Source organism: Rhinolophus sinicus, linkage group LG09 (genome assembly GCF_036562045.2).
Source record: "Rhinolophus sinicus isolate RSC01 linkage group LG09, ASM3656204v1, whole genome shotgun sequence".
NCBI lineage: Eukaryota > Metazoa > Chordata > Mammalia > Chiroptera > Rhinolophidae > Rhinolophus > Rhinolophus sinicus.
This window is the reverse complement of record NC_133758.1, coordinates 44,815,602-44,837,633: the sequence shown is the minus strand read 5'-3', so window position 1 is coordinate 44,837,633 and position 22,032 is coordinate 44,815,602. Positions and strand designations below refer to the sequence as shown.

General features: G+C 35.1%; 1 protein-coding gene and 1 pseudogene across 4 annotated transcripts in view; one reads left to right on the top strand and one right to left on the bottom strand.

Moving 5' to 3' along the window:
• METTL4 (methyltransferase 4, N6-adenosine) overlaps nt 1–22,032 on the top strand; it is a 58,065-nt gene that overhangs the window by 21,067 nt on the left and 14,966 nt on the right. For 2 of the 4 annotated variants that reach the window (XM_019755695.2, XM_019755694.2), the window contains exons 6-9: nt 1,354–1,528; nt 3,858–3,964; nt 4,340–4,431; nt 9,662–10,814. In XM_019755695.2, the coding sequence (XP_019611254.2) occupies nt 1,354–1,528; nt 3,858–3,964; nt 4,340–4,431; nt 9,662–9,807 (520 nt within the window). In that variant the 3' untranslated portion in view covers nt 9,808–10,814. Of the gene's footprint in view, nt 1–1,353; nt 1,529–3,857; nt 3,965–4,339; nt 4,432–5,122; nt 6,117–9,661; nt 10,815–22,032 lie in introns of those variants that run through there. The other 2 variants (XM_074340259.1, XM_074340260.1) reach the window with 2 other exon arrangements.
• On the bottom strand, nt 19,492–19,902 carry LOC141573161 (large ribosomal subunit protein eL28 pseudogene; annotated as a pseudogene).

Genomic DNA, 22,032 nt, shown 5'->3' with positions numbered 1-22,032 from the left:
GACTTGAAAAGAGATGGGAGTTTGTAGTAGTTGACCAAGGATAAGTAAAAGAATTGAGTAGTTTTGAGAATGTGAGAATGGATTTAATTGACCCAATTCTTCAGTTCTGCATTTTTCTCCACTTGATTTTTCCCACGTGAAGAAATTGAATTGAATTGAAGATTGAAGGTTTGTAGTTGCTGTGAGAAAGATAAGGGTAGGATGGGAGTTAAGAGTGTTAGTGAGAAGGCAATGAAGTGATTGGTGATTGGTAGTCTGTGGGGAAGAGGAACAAGTGTGGATAGGAGGAAACTCATAGAGACTCAAAATAGTGGAGGAATGGGGCACTGACTGGATGCTTTAATAAAGTCAAAGAATAGGTGAGGGATAGGAGGTTATCGCCAGAGATCAATGTTCATGGTTTCAGAGATGGAGCAAGTATGAGAGACGACAAGGTCTAGGTTATTGGAATGGATTATTGAAGTGGGGTGATTGTATTTATTTAAGGGAAGAATAGTTGAAGTGTGCACATTATATATAGATTCTGCATTCAGATTGCCCAAGATAATGGCACAATTTATGTTGGCTTAAGTCCTCAGTGAATATGGAGAATGAGGATGAAATGGGTTCAATAAGAAACATTAGAGGCTAACGTAGCTGGATAGCATACCTCTCAAAGAGGAGGGGATTTTGTGCAAAGATGGATGAATTATATCCTGGAAGCAGCAATAGGGGAGCTAGGAGAATGCTGACCTCTCCTTTTCCTGTTGTGTACTGGGTGTTGGAGAAAGGGCCACAGTCATTTGACTGGGTATTGTAGAGCAAGTAGTGTTCTAGCCAGAGAAAGTAGACTTCATGCTGTTAGTAGCCAGGAGGTGCAAGAATTTTTAATTATCTTATTTTATTGTAATGAAAGCATGAGGGTTTCAGAGAGCCCAGTGGAATTGATTGGGAAGAACGAAAGAAGCAGGATGATAGATCAAGGGTTGAAAATATAGTAAAATATTGAGATAGTAGTGTCAAAACTAGCTGTGATGGGGTCCCTGTGTAATGTACAGATTATGGAAACCAAACCATGTTTGCTTAATTTTGAATGAGAAAAAAGCATTGTAAATATTAGTAAAATTACTAAAATGTAATGCATTTAGAAGTGATAAACAGTTTTAAACTACTAAAAATGAAAAATGAAGTTATTTCTGACTTGCATGTAACAATATGTCCACTGGGTGTCACTGTAGCTTCATATTTAGTTATCCTATAAATAGATACCTATAGGGCTTTGTTTGTGGAGTGAGTGTTAATACAGGTCTTCACCCTGCTTATTTTTCTTTTTTTGCAGCAAGTTTTGCTCATATTATTTATGTTTATTTTTAGGTACAGTTATTTATCACCACTACAAATAAAGCAAATACCTATCCCTAAACTGGCTGCTCCAGACTGTCTTGTTATTACGTGGGTGACCAATAGACAGAAGCACCTACGTTTTGTAAAGGAAGAACTTTATCCTTCGTGGTCTGTGGAGTTAGTTGCTGAATGGCACTGGGTAAAAGTAAGTTCAGGAGTTAACTTATTGTTAATGTAGCGTGACATATAAGTCACATTAAAGGTAGCATCTACTTTTTAATGCTTAACATGTCACTGCTCTAGTCCTTCAACATGGTCTAATTAAAACTTTTACTTTGCTGCTAAATATTTTTTCTTCTTGTTCTCAAGGCTTTTTACCTGTTTGTTCTGTCTTTTTTTGTAGTAGAGTCCCAAACTGCTGGCCTTAGTAAATCACTCACGGAGATATCAGGATGACATTTTTGAGAGCTCCGATGTCTGTAGTTTAAAAAACAACAAACAAAAACTTTGAGGAAATCCGTCCATCACTAAACATAAAAATGGTCTTACCCTTCATCTTCTTACTCTTTACACATCTACAGTTTCAGTCACCCCTTCCTTCCTTCCTTCCTTCCTTCCTTCCTTCCTTCCTTCCTTCCTTCCTTCCTTCCTTCCTTTTTCTTATGTTGCTAGGGAAGGGAGGGAGAATAGGAAAGTAATCCAGTGTTGAAGAGGTGTGAAGATGCTAGAACCAAGAACATTTCACACTTTAAATCTTAACTTAGGTCCTTCAGTGCCTTACTGCTGCTGTGCCTATTTTTTAAAAGAAATGATTCTAACTCTCAAACTGGTTGAACAATCTTTAATGTATTCTCTTGCTGTAAGAATACCAAGGAATAAAGAAAAATAAGGCATCAGTCAGAGTTCACTGAAAATCCTTTTAAAGATACATTTTCTACTTAGACAAATTCCACAAAACCTCCCTAAATTTTAAAAAGATAAACCAGGTTATTATCAATTGAATGTTTAATGTTTATATAGCTGGTATATTTGTGTTAGACACAGGAGAGTTCTATTTTTATATGTTTTGTTTATATTTTGTAGTCTACTGGATTATCTTGTAAAAGCTGTGTACATTGTTTATTTACACCTATTTTATGAGACTTGGCTGACAGACATTTACAATTGTATCTTTGCTTTTATGATGTACTTTGGGCTTAGCTTTGGTTGATTTGGTATAAGACCATGACAGGAATATAAAACCCTATTCCATCCTCTCCATTATGACAGTTCTTTTATAGTCAGAGACTGGGGTCAAAGTCAGGAAAAGGTTACTTTCTGAAATCAAAACAAGTAAACTGTTAATATGTAAAAATTAAAACTATTCCTTTGTAGTAGTAATCAGTTGTAAGAGATGGTATGATAAAATCAGAGTTTAAAACAAAAATACAATGTATTATATGAAACACTATTAGGTAGTTAGTTACATATATTATTATAATAGAAGGAGTAATCTGTGTTAAGTATAAAAAATATCCAAAGAATAAGGATTTCCACTGTTTATACAGTATTGTATAGAGTAGATGTCTCTCATGGGCCCTAGACGCGATAAAACGACTTTACAGATTTGTTTTTTTAGGTACTTTGATGTGGGGTAAAGGGTTCCATAGATAGAAGGTATGAATATTCTGATAATGAAAATATGTATATCTCTGTGGTTAATTAATGAATTGATAGTGTTATTATAAATTGTGTTTTGAATTTGATGAGCTTATGTGAGTCTTTGAGAGTCTCATCACTCCAGGGCGAAATGATAAAATTGGATTTCTGGATTTATAATGCCAAGAGATTAGACTATTGTTTATTTTATCAATCCCTGAGCTTTCATTATTAATTTTGCTCTGACAGTGTTTAATGACACTGTTTCCTATAAATAAAGGAAAATATTACAGTCTACTTAGTCACATTGACAGTCATCATTAAATGTTATTTGAATAAATGAATAAATGTGTTAATGATGGCATGCTTTCCAGGAATAAATGTTAGTGAAAAGTAGAGATGTTTGTGTGCAAGATGATAAAGTGATATTTAAAGTATTTTTTAGTCCCTTATAGCTGCTCTGTCCAATATGGTAGTTACTGTGTGGCTAGTCCAAATTGAGATGTGGTATTTATTAAGTGTAAAATATATACTGGATTTCAGAGTTAGTATGAAAGTAATAATATAACATACCTTGATAACTTTTTTGAATTGATTACGTATTGAAATGATATTTTGGATATGTTAGATTAAATTAAAGATATTATTAAAATTAATTTCACCACATTCTTTTTACTTTTCTTAAATGTTTCTACTAGAAAATTGAATTACATATGTGACTTGCATTTGTGGCTCACATTATATTTTTATTGGACAGCACTAGTCTAGAGGTTTAATAATTTCTTTTCCTCTGGTGGAAACTTTATAGTGATAGGGAAGAAAAACCCTTTTCTGGATATTTACAGATATTTTTTATTTTTTTGTTTTTGTTTTTTTTTTGACTTCTTCTCTATCAGATCACCAATTCAGGAGAGTTTGTGTTCCCATTAGATTCTCCACACAAAAAGCCTTATGAAGGTCTTGTACTGGGGAGAGTTCGAGAAAAAGCTGCTTTACCATTAAGGTAGGAAAGGTGATTTTTCAAAATTGTATAAATGTATTAATTTTTAAGCTTTTAAAAATTATTAACACAATGATAATTTATTTCCCCTAATTTTTACACTTTTGAAAATCTGCAACTATACCAGTGAAGTGTGAATGGTGTGGCACATGTAATTTTATATTATCTCTTGTTTTATCTAGTGTGCAATGTCATTGTAGAAAAGGAAATTACTGGAAATGTCTCAATACTTAAATTGTTGATTTCCATTATTGTTTCTATCAAATTCATTTTAAATTCATACTATTTGAAAGGTGAGAAAAGTTAAGACCACTGTGGCTTATATATAAAAAAAAGTCCTTTAAAATGTAATTTACTTTGTTGTTCTGTTTTAATTAGGAATGCAGATGTGAAAGTGCTCCCCATTCCAGATCACAAGTTAATTGTCAGTGTGCCATGTACTCTTCACTCACATAAGCCACCTCTTGCTGGTATGTTTTTATAAATAGAATTGTTATGACTTCTGTCAGATTGAAAGAAGGATTGAATTTAGTATTTGAACGATCTAGAGATTTAGAAATTAAATCAGATATGTTATTTTAATATTCTAAAATTTTGTAGCAGAACTTATTAATAGTTTTTTGTGTGTTTGTTTGTTTTTGATGCAAAAAGACTTACTGTTTCCATTTGGCCCATGACTTGGAGAGGGTTCTGTGGTTAAAAAGCTGCCTGGTGGCTGCAGGTAGAGGCCCTGGCAGAAGCCCTGACCACAGAGGGATGCAGAAGGGCCCCTAAAGGCTGCTGTTGGAGGCTCCTGGCTGGGCTTGAGGGTGACCCTTACGAAGAGACACTCTCACCCAGCCCCGCTGAGGGCTGGCTAGCCTGCAGAGGTTAGCCAGGTCCCATCTTCTTGATGAGTTTCACCTCCTCATCTAGGCTGTGGTTCTCCAGGAAGTCACAGAGAAAGGGGTCTGTGCGGGCAGAACCCAGGGCATGTAGATATAGAAGGGCCTGGTTCAGGTTCTTCTCCAGGGCCATGGAGGCTTCCAGGCATCCACTTATCTTGGGACAGCTTCTGCATGTCCTGGAAGGAGGCACTGACGCTGTACTGGTATTGCATTTTTAAGAGATGCCTCAATTAGTTTTATATTACTTCAGCCTTTTCTCTTCAACTGTTTTTAGGTTGTCTTTGCTATTGATTTTTACCTCATCACCGACCTTGACAGAATGAAAACTGATGGGGCCTCTGAAGGGACTTGTTTTTGCTACCAGGACTCTATACCTTGCTAGTTCTAAAACTGGGAGCTCAGAATAGCATTCAGAAAGATGGCTAGAATTCCCTTGATATTTGGAAGGTACTCTCAGTTTTATGTTGAGGTAGTTGTTGCTTTTATGAACCATTGGAAAGGTAATTGCTGCAATCTGCAAGTCTTACTAGTCTTAATGCTTTAGTATAATGTTTATTGTTTAATGAAACTAAGCAGCAAAGAATAGTGGAAAGTTTTGACTTTGGAGATTGATTGACATGAGTTTGAGTTCTGACTCTGCTAAAGTGTTCATTTAAAGAGGGAATAATGATATTTAATCTTTAAGGGTTGTGAGGATTTATTATAATATATTTGAAATTCTGTAGCATATAGTAGAAGCTCAGCAAATTCTAAGTTTTTCAAGTGAGAATTTAAAAAAATAGGAATGTAAGTCCTTCAGAGATACTGAATTTGATATTTAAAGTTTACTATTCAAATAATTTCTTCAGAAGTATGTAATTTATTAATTTGGTGATTCCTGCTTTTAAAAAAACAAACCAGCTTTCAAGCTGTCACTCAGCAGCACCACAGGCAGCCAGCCTATCATATTATTTTGCAGAATATGGGATAGTACATGAGCTAGGATACATGGGAAAATGAATACAAATTCTCAAAAGAATTCTTATTGATAGCATTTAGGATTTCTGTTATCTTAAATTGTTTATGCAGAAGAAATATTAGAGTGTTACTTCATTTGAGAAATTTCAGATAGCTACCTGATGATTCATTCTTTGATTTAGAAGGATTCTCAGTAAATAATCACCTTTAAACTTTGCACTGTTATAGATTCTTTAATGCATTAAATATGTGACTTAAATAAAAAGGGAGATTGTACTCTTTGAAAAAATAAAATTGTTTGGCACCAGTTATATTTGATGAAGGAAATCTAATTTGTATTCTTCTCATTTGAATTTTCTTTATCTGTTGGTGGGTACCAAAGCTTAATTTAATGTTTGCCTTAGGGCTTATTATTTTACTTTTAAAAATCCAAAAGCTGAGACTCGAAATAAGAGACAAAGTTTTAAAATAGTTAAAACAATTAGTCTTTTATTAATACTAATAAAAATTAGTATTATAGCTTATATTTTGTATCTATGAAATGCGGTTCTGCCATATTCCCAGTAGAGTGCAGCACAAACACATTTTTAGGATTGAGAACATTTAAAAACAAAAGTTGGATTGGGGGGGCGGAATCTGCATTACTTGATATATGTAATTCTTACGTTTTGGTTAAGTAGTATAGACAAGAAATATCTGTAATCTTTTTTTTTTTTTGAGTTCATGTTACTTTATAACAAGTGCTTCTGTTTTCTGTGTAGAGCCATATAATTTAAAGCCACCAGAAAGCAACTTTCAGATTTCTGCAGTATATTTTACTCTGGAATCGTAACTCTAAGATTCGGGATAATACATGTTGTATATGTAATGCTTAGAACTTTTACATGTAAATGTTTTTAAACTGTTTTATGCAAATTCATAAAATGAAATGTTCTCTCTTTTGCTTTTAGAAGCACCACGATTTTCTTTTGTAAAATATAAAAAAAGACCAAATTAGCAACATTTTCCATTTCAAAATTATACACTTACTCTAGTTTTATGTTTTGAAGAGTCCTCCTTAGATTGAAAGATAAGCCCTCAATAGCTGTGACTTACCACATAACATTATAAATGCATGTTCTTAAGTTTGAAGATTTAATAGTAATTACGAAAAAAAGGTATTTGAATCACACTTTGTTTTTCATATTTTACCTTAGAGGAATTTCTTATCCTTTTTACTACTTTACTCACTAACAGTTTCTATCTGAAGGGTAAAACATAGTTTGATAAGTTTCTATATACTAGTTGAGCCACTTGTTCCTCAACCCTGCTCCTTGATCCCAGAGCAAAAGGGGAATGACCGGCAATGCATGGATTACCACCTCTCTGTTGGTTAGAAGTATGTTTTACTAATGCTAGATGTTAGTAATTATCAAAGTATGTACATGTCATACTTATATTTAAATTTATATATTTGCATTTACTTATTTATTGTGGTATAATTGACATAAAACATTAGTTTCAGGTGTACAACATAATGATTTTATATATATGTGTATATACACACACACACACACACACACACACACACACACACAGATGGTCTCCAACTTACAATGGTTGTACTTAAGATTTTTTGACTTTACAATGGTGTAGAAGTGATACACATTAAGTAGAAACCATACTTCGAATTTGAATTTTGATCTTTTCCCAGGCTAGTGATATGAGATATGATACTCTCTTGTGATGCTGGGCAGTGGTATTGAGCTGCAGCTCCCAGTCAACCACTCAATTGTGGGGGTAAACAACTAATAATCTATAGTATATATAATGTGTTATGTGATTTTATCCAACTGTAAGCTAATGTAAGTCTTCTGAGCACATAAAAGGTAGGCTGGGCTCAGCTATGATGTTTGGTAGGTTAGCTGTATTAAATGTATTTTTGACTTAACGATATTTTCAGCTTACGATGAGTTTATCAGGACATGATGCCATTGGAAGTTGAAGAGCATCTGTATTGCAAAATGATCACCAACAAGTCTAATTAACATTCATCACCATATATAGTTAACATTTTTTTCTTTTATAATGAGAACTTTTAATATTTTGCATTTACTTTTAAATTGATATTTAAAATTAATAAGAATAAAACATTTCTTTCTAATTTGCCTTCTTTTGAAATTAAACATTTTACATTGTAAAGACATTACTCCTTGATTTTCTATTTTTGTCAACTAGAAAGAAAAAATGTCATACAGGAATGTGTTACACTGAGAAAATGGGAGGTGATAAATAGATTTAGGTAGTATGTATTTTTCCAACCCAAGTACCTGGCCATCTTTTTCTATTAGATTGTGAACTCTTAGAAAACTGTTTCCATTGTTAAATTTCATAGCACTTATTATAGTGGAGGCCCAGAAGTGTAAACATTTTGACTGGCTGATTCCAGTTTAGTTAGACTCCAGTTTAAAGTTCTAAAATAGAGTTGCTAACATCTTTGTACTGAAAAACTGAACAAATAAGCAAAAACAAAATATTGGTTCAGTATAACCTTAGACTACATTAAACGTAAATTGAGGCTTGGTAACACTTTGAATTCATGGGGGATAAAATGGAAAAGTGATACAGGTTTATTGTCCTCTAAGACTCTGGGGAAATCTTTCAAGTTTAGTAACATTTAATTATATACTTATGAAAGGACTAGAAGTCTTTATGCCAGCATTTCCTAGAAGCTATCAAAACCCAAATTTGAGTTCAGTTGAGTTATAGACAATACTTTTAATTCTTTGATTTTTGATAAACAGGACCAGTGCTTTTAGACAAATAAACAATTATTTCTCTGTGAGAGCAATTGAAGAATATTATGAAACAAAAATTTTTTGATATATTGTCTTTTAAACCTTACTTCTATCAAGTATTCCGACGGAACCCTTCTCATTCCTAAAGGGAGTAGGGTAGATTTCTTCCAAGCTCAATCTTATATAGTGATTAAGAATTATATTTTACCTGTTTTAGTGACTTTTCATCCCTGAATTATTTTCATAGCCAGTTTCTGTAATTGGTTGTTAATATAGCTAACTAGCAGTGTGGTCAAGGTTAAATTGATTTAAATATTTGTCATCCAAATGAGCATGTGCTTAAGAAAAAGCTTCTATGGCATTCTTTTCTTTGTTAATATAGATCACAGCTGTTTAGCCAATATTTATAAGGTACTTTTCCCCCAACAAAATACAACTTTTATTAGTTATTATTACATTGAATAAGGAATACTTAACTGTGGAAATAATGTGAAGTTTTAGGTAAATAGGATCTATAATTTGGAAATGAAGGAATGTTCTTAGTACTATCAAGTTATAGCTAAGGAGGTATAGTTATGTGTTAGTTGTATTTTCTGAATATTTCTATCTGTGTCCAACTCTTCATTTATTGCTCTTTCAGCATAGTATATATTTTCAGAGACTTATATTTTATCTTAGTTTTTAAAGTGGGTTGTCTGTGTATTGTTGCTATAGCCTTTTTCATGCATGGATTACATTTATTAAAAAATAGATTGAGTTAGTACTCAGGAGATATGTCAGCAGTATTGGAAAACTGAAAAGTCACCTGTGTGGGTGTTAAAATCCTCATTTCTCATTTACAAATGAAAACCAATAAATCAGGACTACTGAAAGTTCTGATGGTATTGTTCCCAATCTCAAGGGTGCTTATTTCAAATAACTTTCTATCTATAAATGTTAAAGCCTGTGATGAAATCCTTGAAATTAATTTGCTGTCTTTTTTTTTTTTTTAAGGAAACATTTCACTTTTCTATTCTTAACTACTAAAAGGATATTGATTTCTTAATAATAATTTTTGTGTTTTTCTCTTCTTTCAACAGAGGTTTTAAAAGACTATGTCAAGCCAGAAGGGCAATATTTGGAATTGTTTGCTCGAAATTTACAGCCAGGTTGGACTAGTTGGGGCAATGAAGTTCTCAAATTTCAACACGTGGATTATTTTATTGTTCTAGAGTCTAGAAGCTGACTCTGATCTTAAAGTTGTGATTTTTCTTCTGGTTCTCCTCATCCTTTCTTTCTTCATTCTAACTGATTTTTCCTTTTATTACCAACCAGTATGCTTAGAAATGTAAACAGGACTTGGTTTTCAGCAAAATAGCCAGAAATGACTAGCCTTCATGTAATTTTGAGACGAATTTTACTTTGGTTGCACTAATATTCCACCTTACTCTAGACTCACTACAAATAAAGATGTAAGCCTTTAGAAAAATGGCAAGCCTTTGTAATTAAAAAAGTCACAAAGCATGCACTGTGGACCATAGGTCTTAATTCTGCCTGTGGATGTGGTTTCTTTGGCCCACACATGCCATATATATATATATATATATATATATATAAATTGAGCCATCATTCTAAAAAAATCATGAAAGTTCACATAAAAGTCCAGATTCCTACTTCTCTTTAAACTTCAGACATACTTCTCTTTAAACTTCAGATGCTCAGGCTACACTGAGGCATGTCCTCCATCCTGCTGTCAATCTGTAGGACTCAGTGATGGCAGCTCTTTTGAGAAGAGCCATGTACTCTCCAGTTTATGACAGTACCACTTGCTCCATGCCACTCACTTATATTGTCTAGTTGGCCGCTGTACAACCTCTGTTATACAGTTATATTCTGGGAAAAGCAGAGACCTGCCAAGTTCATACTGAGTTGAGGAAACATTATTGAAGGGTTTTAAATTGTGTTCAAGGTCACTTTTTCTTTTTCTTTTCTTTTTTTTTTTTTTTTTAAGGAGGGCGCAGCTCTCAGTGGCCCATGTGGGGATTGAACCGGCACCCTTGGTGTTATCAGCATCAGGCTCTAACCAACTGAGCTAACTGGCCCTAAGGTCACTTTTTAAGTACTTCTTAGTTTGCTTGTTTTTCTAGAAAAAAATAGTTCTTATAAAAATGTCAGAAAGTAAACACTGCTTATGATTGTGAAAAAAGTATATTATTTATAGATTTTCTACAAATAAATATTTGTTTATTAAAATGTTTTTACTGAAATGATTATTTGAAAGTATGCTGATTTATTATATATAATCTTTTCTAAAATTTTGAGGTATAATTTTCACGTAATATTTTTCTCTACTTTTCATTATAGAAGTTTAGTGAGTTTTGAAAACATACATACAGTCATCTATCTACTACTATAATCATGATGTAGAACATTTCCTTCATCCCCAAAACTCACGTGTCCCTTTGCAGTCAACCCCATCCCACCACCCCGGGCCCTTGACAAATAATGATTCGTTTTCTATCATTACTTTTACAAATTTTTAAAATTTCATATAAATGGAATCATAGAATGTATAATCTATTTTGTCTGGCTTCTTTTACTTAGCATTTTGAAAAATATTTATACCATTTACAGATTTTCTACAAATATTTACTAAGTAAAATGTTAGATTGACATTATCTGACAATGTTGCCAATTTATTTGCTTATTTTACCAAAGTAAAATGTTACTTTTGAAGTTGTTTATTCTTTGAGTATGTGAATATAGTATCAGAGGCTTAATTTTGTAATTGTAAAGGTATTCTAACTTGTTATTTAACAGGAAAAAGGTATTAAACTTGAAGCAAACTTCTCACAACCTCATTTGAAACTCTTTTCAGCTTCTTGTTGTATTTATAGATTTTATATAGTGTGTGGAAACATTTTATCCTCAGTAAGTTTTGTGGACTTTTATTTTTGCATCATAAGTACTGATATTTAAGAGAATAAAGGAGAGAATTTTGTTCACTGAGATCTGGTATTCAAGAGGGAGAACTTCTAGTCTTAACTCTGCTCTTAAATTGTACATTCTCTGGGCTTTGCTTGTAACACCTGTTTAATTATTGGGCTCTGTTTTGAAGAAAGTGTGATTCTGCAAAATAAAACCAAACATCTTGTGAGAACAAAAAGGCCAGGCTAAGAGCACATAAGAACATGGAAAACCGAGCAAATGACTATGGATTTCTAAAGTGATGTCTTTGCATTCTGGCCTCTTCTCTCCAGCCCTAGAACTTGGTTTAATTTGGATTTACCCAGAGACCGTGCAATCACAAGATCATTCTGGGCAACTCACACAAAAAGCCTAACAGCTATTTCTCCTCCACAAGGTTAATGGCTGATACCACTCAAGAAACTTTGGAGAATTTTGCTTCCTAAGATGTATCCTTGGAATTCATGGCTTTTCTCTTGACATTCTTTCACCCTCTCAAACAGGGTCCATTAGAGTAAAATTACAAACATTTAACTACTCTTTTGGAAGCAGATCCTATTTAACCTGATCCTTTTTGTCACTCATTTTTTCTGTCTTGTTCAGCCTTTATTTGTACCCTCTAGTCAAAGTTTGATTTAGTTTCTTTTAGTTCTCTTTGTTACTGTAGGCGCAGGGTCTTTTTTGTGTATAAGGCTACTTGTAAGTTCAGTGTAGCAGTCATTGCATTCTGAAGCTGACTTTCCAAGGTTTGAACCCCAATTTTTTCAGCTACTGGCTTTTGTTTGGGGCAAGTTAGTTAAGTCTCAAAGACTTAGCTTCTCCATCCACAGACATGGGCAATAATAATACTTCATAGAGCTGTTGTGAGGATTAAATGAGTTAATACTACATATAAGTTACTTAGAATAGTGCTTGGAATATTTTAAGCACCAATAAATGTTTGGACCCCTTGCACATTTTTCAATATCAGGTCAAAAAGATTTCTGTCACAATCTGTACTAATTCAGGGGCTTTACCTAAATACTGCCCAAAGAGTTTTCCTGTCTAAACATCATATTAATCTTTTTTTGGAGGTCAGATTTTCTGGCCTGCACCTGATTTCATACAAGAATGAGGAAACTTTGAGATCTTTTTTTGTTCCCATTATGGTTCTACCTAAAAGCAAATAATTAAAAACCAATTAACACAAAAGCTACATGTGGCTTTAGGTTTCAACTCTTTTATTTATTTATTTATTTTTATTTTTTGGAGCATTAGCCAAATTCTTTTTTCTTTTTTTTTTTAGTTTCAGATATACAAACAATATAATAGACATTTATTATTTATATCCCTCACACAGTGATAACTCCCCTCCCTCATCTACTACCCCTCTGACATTGCATATAGTCATTACATTTCCACTGTCTCTATTCCTAATGCTGTACTCCACTTCTTGTAAATATACATACACACACATATGTGTATATGCAAATATATATAATTGCAGTAGACATTCATTATTGTTCAGCTTCAGCTTCAGGTGTACACTGCAGTGATCAGGCATCTACGTCATCCCTGAGGTGGTCTCCTTAACGAGACAAGTGTCCATCGGATACCCTACAAAATCTTTACATTATTGATTGCATTCCCCAAATTGACTTTCGTATCCCCTTGGCAATCTTGTGGCTACTGATTGTGCTTTCTAATACCCTCACCTTCCCCCTTATCCCCACCCCACCCATCTAGCAATCTTCAGTTTTTCCTCTATGTCTCTGAGACTTTCTGATTAGTTCATTCATTTATTCTTTTTTTTTAATACTTAGACATTTATCTTTTATATCCCTCACATTGTGTGAATCCCCCTACCCCCACCCACTATCCCTCTGACATCTCACAGAGCCATTACATTTCCACTGTCTCTGTTCCTAATGCTGTACTCCGCTTCTTGTAAATACATATATATATATATATATATATATACACACATATATGTACACATATATATATATATAAATATATTATATATATATATATATATATACACACACACACACACACACACACACACATTATGTATATGTATACATATACATACAAACTTGTAGTTGACATTCATTATTCAGCTTCAGCTTCAGGTATACAATGCAGTGATCAGGCATCTACATCATCTCTGAGGTGGTCTCCCTAATGAGACAAGTGTCCATCGGATACCCTACAAAATCTTTACAATATTATTGATTACGTTCCCCAAATTAATTTTCAGAACTCCATGGCCATCTTGTGGTTACTGACTGTTTTCCAGTCCCCTCACCTTCCCCCTTATCCCCACCCCGCTCCCATCTAGCAACCGTCTGTTTTTCCTCTATGTCTCCAAAACTGTTTCTGATTAGTTCATTCACTTATTCTTTTCTTTAGATTCCACATATAAGTGAGATCATAGGGTATTTGTCTTTCTCTGTCTGACTTATTTTACTTAACATAATGTTCTCTAGGTCCATCCATGTTTTTGCAAATGGTAAGATTTCTTTCTTCTTTATGGCTGAGTAATACTCCATTGTATAAATGTACCAGTTTCTTAATCCAGTCATCTACTGATGGGCATTTCGGTTGTTTCCATGTCTTGGCTATTGTGTATAGTGCTGCAATAAACATAGGAGTGCGTAAAGTTATTTGAATTAGAGTTTTGGATTTCTCCGGATAGATACCTGGGAGTGGAATTGCTAGATCATAAGGTAGTTCCATTTTCAGATTTTTGAGATACCTCCGTACTGTTTTCCATAGTGGCTGCACCAATCTGCAATCCCACCAACAGTGCATAAGGGTTCCCTTTTCTCTACATCCTCACCAACACTTGTTGTTTGTTGATTTATTGATGATAGCCATTTTGACTGGGGTGAGGTGGTATCTCATTGTGGTTTTTATTTGCATTTCTCTAATGATTAGTGAGTTTGAGCATTTTTTCATATGTCTGTTTGCCATCTGTATGTCCTTTTTAGAAAAATGTCTCTTCATGTCCTCTGCCCATTTTTTAATTGGGTTGTTTGTTTTTTTGGAGTTGAGTTGAGTGAGTTTTTTATAAATTTGTGATATTAACCCCTTATCAGATATATCATTGGCAAATATCTTTTCCCATTCAGTAGGATCCCTTTTTGTTTTATTGATGGTTTCCTTTGCTGTGAAAAAACTTTTTAGTTTGATGTAATCCCACATGTTTATTTTTTCTCTTACTTCCCTTGCGCGAGGGGATATATCAGTAAAAATCTTACTCTGGGTAATGTCTGTGAAGTTTCTTCCTATATTTTCTTCTAGGAATTTTATGGTTTCAGATCTTACATTTAAGTCTTTAAGCCATTTTGAATTTATTTTTGTATATGGTGTAAGGAGGTGGTCCAGCTTCAGTTTTTTGCATGTGTCTGTCCAGGTCTCCCAGCACCATTTATTGAATAGACTGTCTTTACCCCACTGTACATTCTTGCTTCCATTGTCGTAGATTAAATGGTCATATAGGCATGGATTTATTTCTGGACTCTCTATTCTGTTCCTTGGATCTGTGTCTGTTTTTATGCCAGTACCATGCTGTTTTGATTACTGTAGCCTTGTAGTATAATTTGATGTCAGGTATTGTTATACCTCCCACTTTGTTCTTGTTTCTCAAGACTGCTGAGGCTATCCGGGGTCTTTATGGTCCCATATAAATTTTAGGATTATATGTTCTATTTCTGTGAAAAACGTCATTGGTAGTTTGATAGGAATTGTATTGAATATGTATATTGCCTTAGGCAGTATGGATATTTTAACTATATTAATTCTTCCTATCCATGAAAATGGTATGTGTTTCCATCTATTTGTATCTTCTTTCATTTCTTTCTTCAGTGTCTTATAATTTTCTGAGTACAGATCTTCTTTGGTTAAATTTCTTGTCAGATATTTTATACTTTTTGAAGCAATTGTAAATGGGATTGTTTTTTTTTTTAATTTCTCCTTCTGATGTTTTATTATTGGTATATACAAATGCAACTGATTTCTGAATATTAATTTTGCATCCAGCTACTTTACTAAATTCATCTATCAGCTGTAATAGTTTCTTGGTGGAGTCTTTAGGGTTCTCTCTATATAGTATCATGTCATCTGCATATAATGACAATTTTACTTCCTTCTTACCTATTTGGATGCCTTTTATTTCTTTTTCTTGTCTGATTGCTGTGGCTAGAACTTTCAGCACTATGTTGAATAGAAGTGGAGAAAGTGGGCAACCTTGCCTTGTTCCTGATCGTAGGGGGAATGATTTTAGAATTTCCCCATTGAGTATGATGTTAGCTGTGGGTTTATCATATATGGCCTTTATTATGTTGAGATATGATCCCTCTACTCCCACTTTATTAAGGGTTTTTATCATAAATGGCTGCTGGATTTTATCAAATGCTTTTTCTGCATCTATTGATATGATCATATGATTTTTTTTCATTTTGTTAATGTGGTGTATCACATTAATTGATTTGCAGATGTTGAACCACCCTTGAATACCAGGGATGAATCCCACTTGATCATGGTGTATGATCTTTTTAATGTATTGCTGAATTCTGCTCGCTAATATTTTGTTGAGGATTTTTGCATCTATGTTCGTTAGAGATATCGGCCTGTAGTTTTCTTTTTTTGTGGTGTCTTTGTCTGATTTTGGGATCAGGTGATAGTGGCTTTGTAAAAAGTGTTTGGGAGTCTTCCCTCCTTCTGGGTTTTATGGAAGAGCTTGAGGAGAATAGGTGATAATTCTTTTTTGAATGTTTTGTAAAATTCACCTGTAAAGCCATCTGGTCCAGGGCTTTTGTTTGTTGGGAGATTGTTGATTACTGATTCAATTTCCCTGGGGGTAATCAGTCTATTCAGGTTTACTGTTTCTTCTTGAGTTAGCCTTGGAAGGTTGTACGCCTCTAGAAAATTGTCCATTTCTTCCAGATTGTCAAATTTGTTGGCCTATAGTTACTCATAGTAGTTTCTTAAATTTTTTTTGTATTTTTGCAGTGTCTGTTGTCACTTCTCCTCTTTCATTTCTGATTTTATTAATTTGGGTCCTCTCTCTTTTTTAATGAGTCTGGCTAAAGGTTTGTCGATTTTGTTTATCTTCTCTAAGAACCAACTCTTGGATTCATTGATCTTTTGTATTGTTTTTCTGGTTTCTATTTCATTTATTTCCGCTCTGGTCTTTATTATCTCCTTCCTTGTACTCCCTTTGGGCTTATTTTGCTGTTCTTTTTCCAGATCCCTGAAGTGTGAAGATAAACTGTTGATTAGTGATTTTTCTTGTTTCTTTAGGATAGGCCGGCAATGCTATGAATTTCCCTCTTAGGACTGCTTTCGCGGCATCCCATAGATTTTGGGTCACCGTGTTTTCATTTTCGTTTGTCTCGAGATATCTTTTGATTTCTTTCTTGATCTCCTGGTTGACCCATTCATTATTTAGTAACATGTTATTCAGTCTCCGTGAATTGGTGTGTCTTCCAGTTTTTTTCCTGTAGTTGATTTCTAATTTCATAGCACTGTGGTCAGAGAAGACAATTGGTATGATTTCAATTTCCTTAAATTTATCAAGACTTGTTTTGTGGCCTAACATATGGTCTATCTTGGAAAATGTTCCATGTGCGCTTGAGAAGAACGTGTATTCTGTAGCATTGGGGTGAAATGCTCTGAAAATATCGATTAAATCCAAGTGGTCCAATGTGTCATTTAAGGCCGTTGTTTCCATATTGATTTTCTGTCTGGAAGACCTGTCCCTTGTTGTCAGAGGTGTGTTGAAGTCCCCTACTATGATAGTGTTACTGTTGATCTCTGTCTTTATGTCAGTCAATATCTGTTTTATATATTTAGGTGCTCCTATGTTGGGTGCATAGATGTTTACTAGGGTTATGTCCTCTTGTCGGATCGATCCCTTTATTATTATATAGTGCCCATCTTTGTCTTTTAATATGTTCTTCATTTTAAAGTCTATTTTGTCAGATATAAGTATTGCAACTCCAGTTTTTCTCATTTCTATTTGCATGAAATATCTTACTCCAACCCTTCACTTTCAGCCTGTGTGTGTCTTTTGATCTGAGGTGAGTCTCTTGTATACAGCATATACAAGGGTCTTGCTTTCTTATCCACTCAGCCACCCTATGTCTTTTGATTGGAGCATTTAATCCGTTTACATTTAAAGTGATTATTGATAGGTACATAGTTATTGCCATTTTTAAATTTGTGGTTAGATTGTTTTCATAGTTCTTCTATTTACAGAAGTCCTTTTAGTATTTCTTGCATGCTGGCTTGGTGGTAATAAATTCCTTTAGCTTATTCTTTTCTGTGAAGCTCTTTATGTCTCCATCAACTTTAAATGATAGCCTCGCTGGATAAAGCAATCTAGGTTGTAGGCCTTTGTTTTCCATCACGTTGAGTATCTCCTTAGGCTTCAACTCTTGATTACATACTGCCATGCTGTCTCTGAGCTGTATAGTGCTCCACATTGTTCTTTGATGACTTTTGTAAGTGGTTAATTGGCGGCCTTTTTGGTGTTCCTTCAATAAAGACACGCGTCATTTGACTATGGGGATATGTTCTGAGAAATGCATTGTTAGGTGATTTCGTCATTGTGTGAACATAATAGAGTGCACTTCCACAAACCTAGATGGTATAGCCTACTGTACACCTTGGCTCTGAGGTGTCACCTATTGCTCCTAGGCTACAAGCATGTACAGCATGTTGCTGTACTGACTACTGTAGGCAACTGTAACACAGTGGTATATGTTTGTGTATGCAAACATAGAAAAAGTACAGTAAAAACAAGGTATAAACTATAAAAAGCGATATACCTGTATAGGGCACTTCCATGAATAGAGCTTGCAGGACTGGAAGTTGCTCTGGGTGAGTGAGTGAGTGAGTGAGTGGTGGGTGAATGTGAAGGCCCAGGACATTACTATGCACTTCTGGAGACTTTATAAACACTACACTGAGGCTTTAGTACATTTATAAAAAAATTTTTTTCGATAAGCTTTGCTTATTGTGACTTTATATAAACTTAAATTTTTGTAAACTTTTTGACTCTTTTGTAATAAACTTAGCTTAAAACACTATACAGCTGTTCAAAAATATTTTCTTTATATCCTTATTTTGTAAACTTTTTCTGTTTTTAAATGTTTTATTTATTTATTTTTACTTTTTAAACTTTTTTGTTGAGAACTAAGCCATAAACACATATATTAGGCCTACACAGGATCAGGGCCATCAACTTTAATGTCTTCTACTTCCACATCTTGACCCACTGGAAGGTCTTCCAGGGCTATGATGCATATGGAACTGCCATCTGTGATTACAGTGCTTTCTTCTGGAATATCCCCTAAAGGACCTGCCTAAGGCTCCTTTTGAGGAGATGTCACTTTGTAGAAGTATGTTGTTGGTTTGCTTGGTTTTTTGTCTATGTTGGTTTGCTTGTTTTTTTTTTTTTTTTCCATCACGTTTGCTTGTAAATAGATAATGGTCCATACACATTCCTCTCTATTAATGAAAACCTTTTGGTGTTAGGGTCCATGTTTTCATACTTTTTAAGGAGCTTATTTATGTTTGCAAAAAGCTGCTAAACCCTTCACTGTGAATTTTCTTTTTCTTTTTCTTCTGCAGTTTCCTTTTCTCGTGCCTCTTCTTCAGCTCTGCATTCCTGTTCCAGGTGTCACAGCTCCTCATTGTCATTTCTTCAGGAACCACCTCCAGGAGCTCCTCTATATGTCATCCACACTCAGGTTAAAGCTGTTCATCATCTCAGACACAACATTGTTAATATTTGCATTCTCCTCATTTTGGCAAATCCTTTGAAATCATGGACAAATCTCTTGAGTGTCTTCTAGGTACCATCTATATATTCCTTGGTGGCTTCACCACCAAGGCCAAGCAAGATTATTTTCTTTTTGGTTGGAGAAAGTTGGCTGACACTTCATGCTTTAGTGTTTTGGGAGGTAGGTGCTCAGGAGCTCTTGGTGGGGCAAGCCCACTTCTTCAATGTCACAGGCTTCTGGTTGCGCAGGATGATTCTGGCTTTGCAAATGGCGGCCATGCGCAGGTCTGGGCAGTACTTGTTCTTGTGGATCATGTGCTGGATGCTGGTGAGGGTGGCCCAGGCGTTCTTGTTGATGGTGGTCCTCACATAGGAGGTGATCGGCTTTCACTGGCTGGATCTCCGCTTCATGATGACCACCACACCTTTGCCTTCTGCCGCTGGCTCCATGCCCACTGTCTAGCAGTGAATCAGCTGGTTGTAGTGGAAGGAGTTGGGGGCCTTCACATTACTGGGCTCGGTGCTGTACATCTGCTTGTTCCTTTTGATCAGGAAGCTGGAGCATTTGTGAACACCCGTCTGTTGCAGATGTGTAGACATGGTGACAGCTCCTCTTGTTGCGGCAGCCGGAGACAGCCCAAGCACGGTTCTTAATACAGTCATAGATGTTATAATTCTTCCATAATTGCATCAGTGTCTTCTCAGTGTCTTTCTCAGTTGTAGCAATATCCTCCTCAGGTAGCAGGCCTTAAAAGCGACTATTATTCCTTGATCCATTGGTTGGATCAGAGAGATGGTGTTTGGAGGGAGAAACAGCACTTTGATATTGGGATGAAGATCACCAATAAAAGGAGGGTACCCCGGAGTATTAGCAATAAGCAAAATCTTGAAATGTATGTTATTCTCCAAACAGTACTTCTTCATTTTGCTGGCATGAGCAGTTCAGGAAGGCATCTTGGAAGAGGAGCATCCATGACTTCTTACTGCTCCTGTAGTTCACTGGCAGTGTGTGCTTATTGGTATGCTTGAAGGCCCAGGGGTTCTCACTGTGCCAGATCACAAAGGGTTTCAATATATAGTCGGCAACATTGCTCCCAGGCAATATTGTTACCCTGTCCTTAAAAGCCTTGAAACCTGGCAGTGACTTGGCCTCCTTATCAATGAAAGTCCTTTTACGCATCCATTTTCAGAATAGGGAGTTTTTATTTATATTGAATACTTGGTCTGGCAAGTAATTTTCTTCCATAATCAGCTTAATGAGAGTTTTCAAAAATTCTTTAGCTGCCTTCACATCAGCACTCACAGACTCACCACTCACTTTCACATTATGTAATTAACAATGATTCTTGAATTGTGAAAGCCACCCAGAGCTAGCAGTAAATTCAACATCACAGTCAGGTCCAGCCTTTTTTTTCAACATTATGAACAAACTTTTGGTTTTGACCATGATCTTCATGGTGCCGAGGGTGTATACTTCTATGTCTGGTCATTAATCCAGGTCATTATAAGTTTCTTGATGCTTGATATAGGCCCTTCTCAGATTTTCATTAATCTTGTTGCCTTCAATGAAGCAGATTCTTTTAACAGTTTCCAACACTTTGTTCTTATTTGTAAAGTCGTAGCTTGGTTGAATGGGATGAGCCTGACTGATGAGCAATAACCATCACTGATTTTTCTGCCTTCGTAGTCTTTACTCACTTAATTTCATTCCCAGGTTAATCACTCTATGTGACCTTTTACTGGCAACATTAGCTGTGGATTTTGTATGCTTAGGGGCCATGATGAACAAAACAACATGATATTAAATCAAGCACGAGAAAATGATGCAATCAAGGGATGTGATAAACATGAGATGAGGCTGCTGCTGGTGTAGCACAGCATACTGTTTTAGAGCAAACTTTTAAAAAATAAATAGAAACTACAGTCTAAAATAGTGATAAAAATATACAGTAAATGCATAAACTAGTAACATAGTCGTTTATTATCATTATCAAGTATTATGTACTATACATAATTATATGTGCTATATGTTTATATGACTGGTGGCGCAGGTTTGTTTACTCCAGCATCACCACAAACACATGAATCCTGAGCTGTGCTATTGTACGATGGCTATGATGTCACTAGGTGATAAGACTTTTTCAGCTCCATTATAATCTCCTGGGTCTACCATTGTATATTTGGTGCATTGCTGACTGAAATATCATGTGGTGCATGACTATTCAGAGACTCTAGGCCCATGCCTCATTGACTTTGGTTCAAAATAGATCTGTTACACTTTGCTGGAGATGTCAGAAACTTGATCTTTATATGTAACAGCTATGGACTGAATGTTTGTGCCCTAAAATTCATATGCTGAAACCGTACCGTATTCAGAGACGGTGCCTTTGGGAAGTAATTAGGGTTAGATTAGGTCATCAGCGTGCAGCCCGCAGAATTGGACTAACACCTTTATAAAAAGAGGAAGAGAAATGGGATCTCATTCTCTCTGCATACAGGCACCAAGAAAAACTAGGTGAGAACATAACCAGGAAGAGATTCTCTCACCAAGAACCTGACCATCCTGGCACCCTGATCTTGTGCTTTCAACCTCAGAACCATGAGAAATAAATGTTTGTTGTTTAAGCCACTGAGTCTCTGGTAATTTCTTATAACAACCTGGAACTGACTAAAACCAGCCACCCAAGGGATTTTTCAGTTGACAGGTATAGACCAAGTAAATAAGGCCTA